At 43.5% G+C, this 10,003-nt stretch overlaps 1 protein-coding gene across 1 annotated transcript in view; it reads left to right on the top strand.

The window, feature by feature from the left end:
• LOC107574822 (early endosome antigen 1-like) overlaps positions 1–8,743 on the top strand; it is a 25,195-nt gene extending 16,452 nt beyond the window's left edge. Inside the window, exon 8 of the mRNA XM_016261259.1 lies at positions 6,120–8,743. Coding sequence (XP_016116745.1) covers positions 6,120–8,062 — 1,943 coding nt within the window. The 3' untranslated portion in view covers positions 8,063–8,743. The remainder of the gene's footprint in view (positions 1–6,119) is intronic.
• Positions 8,744–10,003: the final 1,260 nt, after the last annotated feature.

Consider the following 10,003-nt stretch of genomic DNA (forward strand, 5'->3'; position numbering starts at 1 on the left):
AAGCAATGTTTATTCATCTCTTAATTTTTTATATATATATATATATATATATATATATATATATATATATATAAAACAAAAAGTATCGTTAAGAATACCATTAAAGTACAGAATCGATAAGCAGTATCGGTAAGAGTAGTAATACCGTTAAAACCTTAACGATACCCATCCCTATTCACTACCTCATCCCTGAAGGGGTTAGTAGGAACCTTGGGCATGTAGCTGGGACGGGGCATCAGGATTACCTGGGAGTCAGCCGGCCCAAACTCTAGGCACGAATCGTCGACCGAAAATGCGTGCAGGTCCCCTACCCTCTTGATGGAGGCCAGTGCAAGCAGGAGCAGAGATTTCAATAGCTCGACTGACTGCAAAGGCTCAAGTGGGCCCTGCTGTAGTGCCTTGAGCACTAGAGACAGGTCCCAAGAGGGTATAGAGGGGGGCCGGGTAGGATTTAACCTCCTCGCCCCTCTAAGGAACCTGATGACCAGATCATGCTTCCCTACCGACTTCCCTTCCACGGAGTCATGGTTAGCAGCAATCGCAGTGACATAGACCTTAAGGGTGGAGGGAGACGGCCTTCGCTCCAACCCTTGCTGCAAAAAGGAAAGCACGACCCTGATCGGGCATCTCCGGGGGTCTTCTCGGTGAGAAGAACACCACTCAACGAACAGGTTCTACTTCAAGGTGTAAGCGTGTCGCGTAGACGGTGCTCTCGCCGAAGTGATAGTGTCAACTACCTTTTGGGGTCTGTCACCTAGAACCTCCGTGTCCCATCCAGGGACCAGACATGAAGTTTCCAGAGGTTTGGACGCGGGTGCCACAGGGTGCCCCATCTCTGAGTCAGTAAATCCTTCCTCGGAGGAATCTGCCAGAAAGGGGCTGTCGCGAGGAGCATTCATTCGGGGAACCAGGTCCGAGTGGGCCAATACGGTGCCACAAGCAGGACCTTCTCCTCATCCTCCTTTACCTTGCACAGCATCTGTGCGAGAAGGCTCACTGGGGGAAACGCATACTTGCGCAGGCCCCGTGGCCAGCCGTGTGCCATGCCGAACAACTGGCAGTGAGAGGTTTCTGAAGAGGCAAGCAGGTCTACCTGAGCGGCTCCGAAACGTCTCCAAATCAGCTGGACCGTCTGGGGATGGAGTCTCCATTCTTCCGGGAGCGTAGCTAGTGACAGCTCATCGGCCGTACGGTTGAGCAGACCCGGAATGCGAATGGCACGAAGTGACCTCAGACCCTTCCGACTGCAAAGAAGGAGGTGAGTTGCGACATGCGACGGGAGCGCAGACCACCTTGTCGGTTGACGTATGCAACGGTCGCCGTGTTGTCTGTTTGGACCAGCACGTGCTTGCCTCGTAATCGCCCTTTGAGATGGATCAAGGCAAGGCGCACCGCTAACAACTCCAGGGAATTGATCTGCCAGTGCAGTACACCCTCGACACTGCATGCCCATTGTACGTGGGCCCCCAGCTGGTGGTGGAGGCATCCGTGTAAACCACAGCATGCCTGACCTGAAGGCCCAACCGGCTGAGGTGCGAAAGCACCAAGTCCCTGTGTGCACACAACTGATGCTGAGACTGAGCTAATATGAGCCAGTCGTTGAGGTAGTTGAGAAACAGCGTGAGCCACCCCAAGAAACCAATCGTCCAACCTCGAGGGCCCGGGACGCGGTGGAGGTTTTCACTCGAGCCCTACCCTCTCGGCGGCCCGGGAAAGCATAGCCGACATCTCTGGATCCGATTCAGGCCTTGCCACCATCCCAGAGGGCGGCAGCGCAGTCGAATCTTCCTCTACAGAGAGCTCTCCCTCCGATGCAGTGTTCGACATCTGGTCGTCGGGAGGAGCACCAAAGGATACTGCTGGTACGCTTCCTTGAAGAGGGCCCAGCGCTTTACTTTGGCGGCTCAACTGGTTGCGAAGTGCTAGAGGAGCGATGGTCTCCCAAGGGTTGGTTCCCTGAGGGGTTTGCCACCACTGTAACCCTCAGACCGCCCGTGCAACTGCCCGAAGTAGTCCACGCCTGGCTGCCGCCAGGACGAACACTAGATCGCGGCAGAGGCAACGCAGCTCCGCCCTCCTGGAGGAAACGGAGCCTGGCCCGCAGCTACGAGATGGTCATCTTCCCGCAATGGGAACATGACTCATCTGCGAACGCCAACTCAGCGTGTTTAATGCCCAGACACGTCAGGCAGCGATCGTGAACATCACCCGGCGCCAGGTAACGACCGCATCCAGAAACGCACGGGTGAAACAGCATCTTTAAAAAGACAACCCGTCGTCTTTACAAAGACGCACCCGCTTATTGTACTCTTTTAGAGAAATTGGCTCTTTTAGGGAAATGCTCTTTTACGTGCTGAGACGCACTGGGTAAATGGTCGCTTGCAGCACGACAGGGGGTAGTGCGATGTTGACAACGATGTTGTCGCTCGGCTCCAAAGTGAAAAGCTGGTATGCATTGCACCGGCTGCCTTTTTATGCTCACGCTGTGATCAGTGGCAGCTGGATGCAATCATCGCATGCCAATGTGCATTGGCTCGTTTAGTTTACACTCAAAGTGGATTGGTCTCTCTAAGCGAGATCCCAATTCGTCTGTCCCAACGTGACTCATAGTGACCGACTGAAAGGGAAAGCACCTCTCAAAAACTGGTGATGTATTGCTGTGAAACACTGTGTCATCATCATATCCTTCAGTAACTGTTGAGTCTGGAAGTCTAGACAAAAAATGTATGGGCATGTAATGCCATTTATGTTTTCATGTTTATTAATGTTTGTTCATGTTATGCAGGGATTCACAAATGTTTTTTGTCGGCTAAGCCCCTTTGACATGATATATTTACTTGAAAGATCTGTTTGAGGATGCTTAATGGTCACATTGACATGCAAGTAATCAAATTTAATATTTCTATTTTTAGTGGTCAAATGTTTGAATAATTTATACTGAACAAAATTATAAACACAACACTTTTGTTTTTGCCCCCATTTTTCATGAGCTGAACTCAAAGATCTAAGACTTTAAAATGTGCAGTTTTACTGTATTGGGGGTCTGGGGGGGGTCCGAAAACCAGTCAGTATCTGGTGTGACCACCATTTGCCTCAAGCAGTGCAACACATCTCCTTCGCATAGAGTTGATCAGGTTGTTGATTGTGGCCTGTGGAATGTTGATCCACTCCTCTTCAATGGCTGTGCGAAGTTGCTGGATATTGGCAGGAACTGGAACACGCTGTCGTATACGCCGATCCAGAGCATCCCAAACATGCTCAATGGGTGGCATGTCCGGTGAGTATGCTGGTCATGCAAGAACTGGGATGTTTTCAGCTTCCAGGAATTGTGTACAGATCCTTGCAACATGGGGCCGTGCATTATCATGCTGCGACATGAGGTGATGGATGAATGGCATGAATGGCACAACAATGGGCCTCAGGATCTCGTCACAGTATCTCTGTGCATTCAAAATGCCATCAAAAAAATGCACCTGTGTTCGTTGTCCATAACATACACCTGCCCATACCATAACCCCACCGCCACCATGGGCCACTCGATCCACAACGTTGACATCAGCAAACCGCTCACCCACACGACGCCATACACGCTGTCTGCCATCTGCCCTGTACAGTGAAAACCGGGATTCATCCGTGAAGAGAACACCTCTCCAAAGTGCCAGACGCCATCGAATGTGAGCATTTGCCTGCTCAAGTCGGTTACGACGACTAACTGCAGTCAGGTCGAGACCCCGATGAAGACGACGAGCATGCAGAAAAAAAAGTATTGCATTTATAATTTTGTTTAGTGTATTTTAAATTTTTATGATTTAATTAATTACCAGGGTTTTATCAACTCACAAACCCACTGCAGTTCTTACATTAAACTTAGTTTGGGAAACCCCGGTGTAATGTAATGTTTAATGCATGTTATGATGTTGATGTAAAAAAAAAGAATATATTTTCTTTCTATTTGATTTTTTATATCAATATGCTATGCTTAATGACAGGTTTAATACAAATTAGATAAAACAATCTAAAATTAATTAAAAAAAAATAGTCAGAATACATTGTAAAATGAGTAACCTAGATTACGTTACTAACTACAGTTCCTATCATGTAATCTGAAGTAATGAATTACAATTTGTAAGTAATCTACCCAGCTCTGTGTAAGTGCGGGCGCATACTCACATGTATACTGACGCTGTTTGTTTAGAATGGAGAATGAGGACCAAGAACTGAGGGTGTACTGTTTTGTGCTAAAAAAACCCCCAAATAAGATAGCCTAATATGGCTTTATAACAGTATCAGATTGACTTATTACTGGTTGTGAAGGGATAAATAAACTATAAACTATGAGAGCGTGCAAGCAAAATAAGGGTTAGGCGTAAAAGAGCACATATAGTTATTCTGTTGGGGCCCCATATCTGGAATTTGCTTAGGGCCCCCAAATCACTAAGTCCGCCCCTGCGCTTACGTCATGTATGAGAAAACAGGGAAGAAACCATTTTCACTAATAGACTGCCTAATAAATTCATTTATGCCAACTGCGTATTATATGCACACCAAAGTAAATTTCTGCAGATAAATATCACGCCAAATAGAAACCGAAAATAATGCTATTGATATGCATTTTCATAAGACCGGGCTCAATTTGCAGCTTTACTCGCAAACTACAATTCCTGTTCATCAATAAGGTGAGAACCAGACCCATTATAAACCTAAATATACTTGATTTAATTAAATTAATTGAAAATGTTGTGCTGTAGTAGTAGTGATAGAATATGTTTGCGGTCGTAATGATGACAGTAGCGCACACAAAATAATAGCTGTTCCATGCTCCAGCTCGGTTAGCGATCACACATGTGTACCGCGCCCAAACCCAACAGAACCGTGCTCTGGCCCACCTCTTCCAAGAGAGCCAGGGATGGCCAAACGAACTGCAAACAGCGCAGTACGGAGTGATCACACTAATCAAAGGAAGCAGACTTTGGGGGTTCAGTTCAGATCGCCTAGTGTGAGTACACCCTGAGAGAGATGGAGGAAGCAGGAGCACAACCACAAATCTCAGTCACAACGTTTACAAGGACAACAATACTTCGAATTTAATATGATTAAGACAATACTCTGATTAAGAATCTACCATGTAAACAGAGATTTTTGATTACCTTAATCCGGCTAAAGTCATAATCGAAGTAAACACTAATCGAATTAAGACATGTGGAGTATTCCTATTTTAGTCGCATTATTGAAGTGCAGTATAGACATGTAAACACCTTAATCACACTATTACCTTCGTGTAGGACTTTTCGCATTTTGCGACAGGATACACACACGGCAGTGCTCAGCCGTTTGACAGCAAATAAAAGAGCCTCAACGCCGCCGTCGTCTGTATGCACGTACAAATAATTAACTGCACTTGAAGCTTTCATAAAATTAAAAAATGAAACACCCAAAACTGTACATGGCATCATCACGAAGACATTTATATGTGAAATTCCAGAGGGGACGTCGGATGGCATCATGTTGGGACATAATGACGTGTGCCATTAATCGAACTATGTACTATAACATGTAAAACGGGAACATGAAAGGAATATTCTAAAAGCAACTCATGTAAACACCTTAATCATAATATTGTCTTATTTAGAATAAGGTAAATAATTAGATTACTGATGTGCATGTAAACGTAGTCAGTGAGACAGGGCTCTTGAGCTGTGGTGTTTTCATGTTCAAGTATCATGCAATGACAACAGAGGTAGAATTGATCTGGATCACATGTCGGAAATCTGTGAAAATCAATCTTCCCGAATAGGATTGCACATGCAAACATAATCTTTTAAAAATTTGTTCTAGCATCCACGATAAGCACAGGTAAGTACCATTTTGATGAACAATAAAGCACACGATGTGCAGTTTATGAATCACCAAGGACAACGGTTTCACCTAAAAACCTTTACTGTTATGCTAAAGAGAAAAAAAAGTCACCTAGATTTTGGATGGCCTGAGGGTGAGTAAATGAACAGCAAATTTTTATTTTTGAGTGACGGTCCCTTTAAGCTCCAAGTTTAACACTTGCATGTGAAGCTTGTGCCTATAACTGCATGATATTAACACATGTATACATACATTAGTTTCAGGTGCTGAATGTTCAGATGATCTGGAGAGTTTGAGGATTGTGCTGATCGGGAGGACAGGAAATGGAAAGAGTGCAACAGGAAACACTATTCTGGGAAGAGATGAGTTTGAGAGTCAAGCAAGCATGGATTCAGTGACGACTGACTGTAAGAAGGGAGTTGGTGAAGTTGATTGTCGATCAGTAGCTGTTGTTGATACTCCAGGACTCTTTGACACATCACTCTCAAATGAAGAAGCGGTGGAAGAAATAGTGAAATGTGTTTCAATGTCGTCACCTGGACCTCATGTGTTTGTCATTGTGTTGAGTTTGGGAAGATTTACCAAGGAAGAAGCAGACACTGTGGATCTGATAAAGAAGATATTTGGTCCAAAAGCTGCTCAGTTCAGCATCGTTCTTTTCACTAGAGGAGATAATCTCAAGGGTGAATCTATAGAAAAATATGTGGAGAGAGGAAAAAATGCTGAGGTCAAGAAACTGATCAGAGATTGTGGAAACAGATTCCTGGCTTTCAATAACAATGACAATCAAGACAGAACTCAAGTGATTCAACTGTTAAAGATGATAGAAGAGGTGAAGAACACTAATGAGGGTCGATACTTCACTAACAGCATGTTTGAGGAGGCAGAGATGTCCATTAAGAAGAGAATGGAGGAAATAATGAAAGAGAGAGAAAAAGAAATTCAGACTCAGAAAGATGAGTTACAAGCCAAATATGACAGAGAAGTGAGAGACATGTTGAAGAGACTTGAGGAAGAGAAACAAAGAGCAGGTGAGGAGAGAATGAAAATGGAGAATCAATTCAGAGAAAATGAGGAAAAACTCAGAAAAGAGTTTGAAGAGAAAGAAAAAATGGAACAAATGAAACAAGAGATCGAAAAACAGAGGCGAACACTAGAGGAAAAACAGCAACAAGCTGAATATCATCAAAATATAGAAGAAATGAAGAGAGAGATTGAAAATCAGAGATTGCAGTATGAAAAACAGCAGAAAGAAAGAGAAGAAGAAGATAGAAAGAGAGAAGAGAAATACAAACAAGATCGAGAAAAGATGAAACATGAACAAGAATGTGTTATGACACAGTTAAAGATGAAAGAAGAAGAAGAAATAAAAAAGAGAGATTTGGAGGAGAAAAGGAGAAATGAACAAGAAGAGAAAGAGAGACAAGAATGGGTGAGAAAAATAAAAGAGGCTGAAATTGACAGAAAAGAGACTCAAGAGGAAATTAAACGACAGCAGAGAGAATGGGAGGATGAAAAGAAACGACAGATGAGAGAACGAGAGGAAGAGGAAAGAAAGAGAAAAGAGAAACATGAGGAACAACTGAGAGAAAAACAAGAAGAACTGGAGAAAATGAGAAAGAAATTTGAAAGAGAGAAAGAAGAAGAACGACAGAAGATAGAAGAGGAGAGACAGAAAGAGAGAAGAGAAAGAGAAGAAAAAGAGAGAGAATATAAAGACAAGAAAACTGAAATGGAAAGACATTATGAGCGGCTGGAGCGAGAAAGAAAAGATGAGTGGGAGAGAAGAAAACAAGAAGATGATGAGAGACGAGAAGAAGAGAGAAAGAGATGGAAGAAAATGATTGAAGATCTGAAACAAGAGCAAGAAGAACAGTTCAAGAGAAGAGAAAGAGAGGAGAATGAGAGAAAAGAAAGAGAAGAGAAAGAGAGAGATGAAATGAAACAGAAACATGAAGAGGAAATAAAAGTCATAAAGAAGAAACTTGAAGATGAAGCCAGAAAACAAGCAGAAGAATTTAATGATTTCAGAAAGAGAAAAGAGCAGCACATTCAGCAGCTCCAACAGATGCTGGAAGAACGTCAGAAAGAATACGAATTACTGGACAAACTCTATCAACACTTCAAAGATGAGAAAAGTGAAGAAGTGACAAATCTGAAAAAACATATTGAAGATTTAAAAAATAAATGGTGTAGACTTATGTGAAACTCTCATATTCATCAGGGAGCCAAATATAATTTTCCAGATTTAGTTTTGGTTTTCCACAATTGAACAGATTTTCTTCTGGTGAGATACCATAAGCATAAGCATAAATGAAATGATAAAAATGTTTTTTTTTTTTTCATTATTATTATTTTCAGAGACAAATTTGGGAAACTGAAAAGCCTATTTAAAAAAAATAGGTCATTCTGTGATGCCTTTTAATTGTGAACTCATATCTACCAAACTGTGCTGCATCTGATGTGTTTTATGTGACTGTCTATACAACTAAAAGGGGATGAAAGTAACACTTTTTTGTTCGAGCATCAGTAACTCAGTGGTTGTTTGTGCTGGATTTCTCAAACAACATACACGGTAGCCACATTTGTCTACTGCAAATAAAACTCAAGTAAGGCTGAAAATGATCAAAGACTTCTGCTTTCCTGTTCCAAACATATCTTGAGTAACAAAAGTCCATTTGGCATTACTGAAGGCACAGAAGTGCTGATAGTGTTCAAGGTCTGTCACACCTTTTGCACAGTGAGTGAAGCTGTAATCTGCTGATTGGTCAGTTTGAATGTCTCACATTTGGTTTTTAGTCACATGGTCAAGGAAGGGATAAAAGAAGACTGTAACTGTTGCTCTGTCTCTTTCCTTTGCTGGCACTCTCTTCTTGGGGCTCTGCCCTTTCTCCGGTAAAATATTATATATTATAAAATATTATGTAATGCTGTCTTCTTTTATCCCTGTGTACACTATGCTGTGTACAATTAATTGTTTATGTTTAACCATCCTTCATTTATTTTGTAATCAATTCAAGTGTAACTATAACCAAATACTGTTATTAAAAAAATTCATTTATAAACTGTGCTAACTAGTCTTGATTCAACATTAACATTGAAGTACTACCTAGTGCAAAACAATATGGTCACACAATAACAACGCTCTCCCACATATTTAGCTATTCTAACTGCGCTTATTTCCGTCGTTGGTGTAAGTGGCAGTGGGTGGTAATAGACAAGAAATGTACAGTTTGTGCTCCATTGTGCTGATAACATTTATTTAGTCCTTCGGCAATCCTACAGCCTGAACCACTGTAGGGAAACCACCCTTTCACTCACTTGGCCTGTACTACACAATGACAGATTATGTGAGTTAATGTCAAACACAAAGAGGTCCGTTGTTACAAGCTACCCTAACACAGACTGGGGACAGATGTAACAATATAACTGTTACAGTCATGGCGGAGCAGGCAGATCAGGGAGCCATGGCGGAGCAGAGACATGGACAGACCACTTGCCTGAGACAGAACAAGTAGAGAGTTATTGAATGGCCTCCTTGGCCGTGGCAGGACAGACTGTGAGTTTGTGAGCGGCCTTCTTGGCCGTGACAGGGCAGACAATGAGTTCGTGAACGGCCTCCGTGGCCGTGTCAGGGCAGTCTGTGAGTTCATGAACAGCCTCCGTGGCCGTGATAAGACAGTCTGTGAGTTCTGCAGGAGAGGCCTCAGGAGCAGACGCGTGGACAGGAGAGGCCTCTGGAACGCAGTGCAGCCCACACGCTCAAAATGGCGAACGCCATTACAGGAAGTGCAGCAGAGTGTGGCAGGACCTCTAAGATGGTTGGGCTTGAGAGCTCAGACGTCAACGGGATCAGGCGTGGCGGCCATCTTGGCCGGAGACTCAGGCGTGGTGGCCATCTTGGCCGGGGACTCAGGCGTGGTGGCCATCTTGGCCGGCATGACGTGAGCAGGCCCTGGGGTAGCAGACATGACGTTAGCAGACTTTGGCTTGGTAGACAGGAAGTGAACATGTTCTGACTTGGTAGATATGCCTTATATATTAAAATACATTTTGACTTAACTGGCATGATGTGAGCAGGTCCTGGAGTTACACGACGAAGACTATGGGAACATGATGGCTACTTATAGCCAACAAGGAGGGTCAC

The sequence above is a fragment of the Sinocyclocheilus grahami genome, unplaced genomic scaffold (assembly GCF_001515645.1).
Source record: "Sinocyclocheilus grahami isolate Dianchi unplaced genomic scaffold, SAMN03320097.WGS_v1.1 scaffold2354.1, whole genome shotgun sequence".
Lineage (NCBI taxonomy): Eukaryota > Metazoa > Chordata > Actinopteri > Cypriniformes > Cyprinidae > Sinocyclocheilus > Sinocyclocheilus grahami.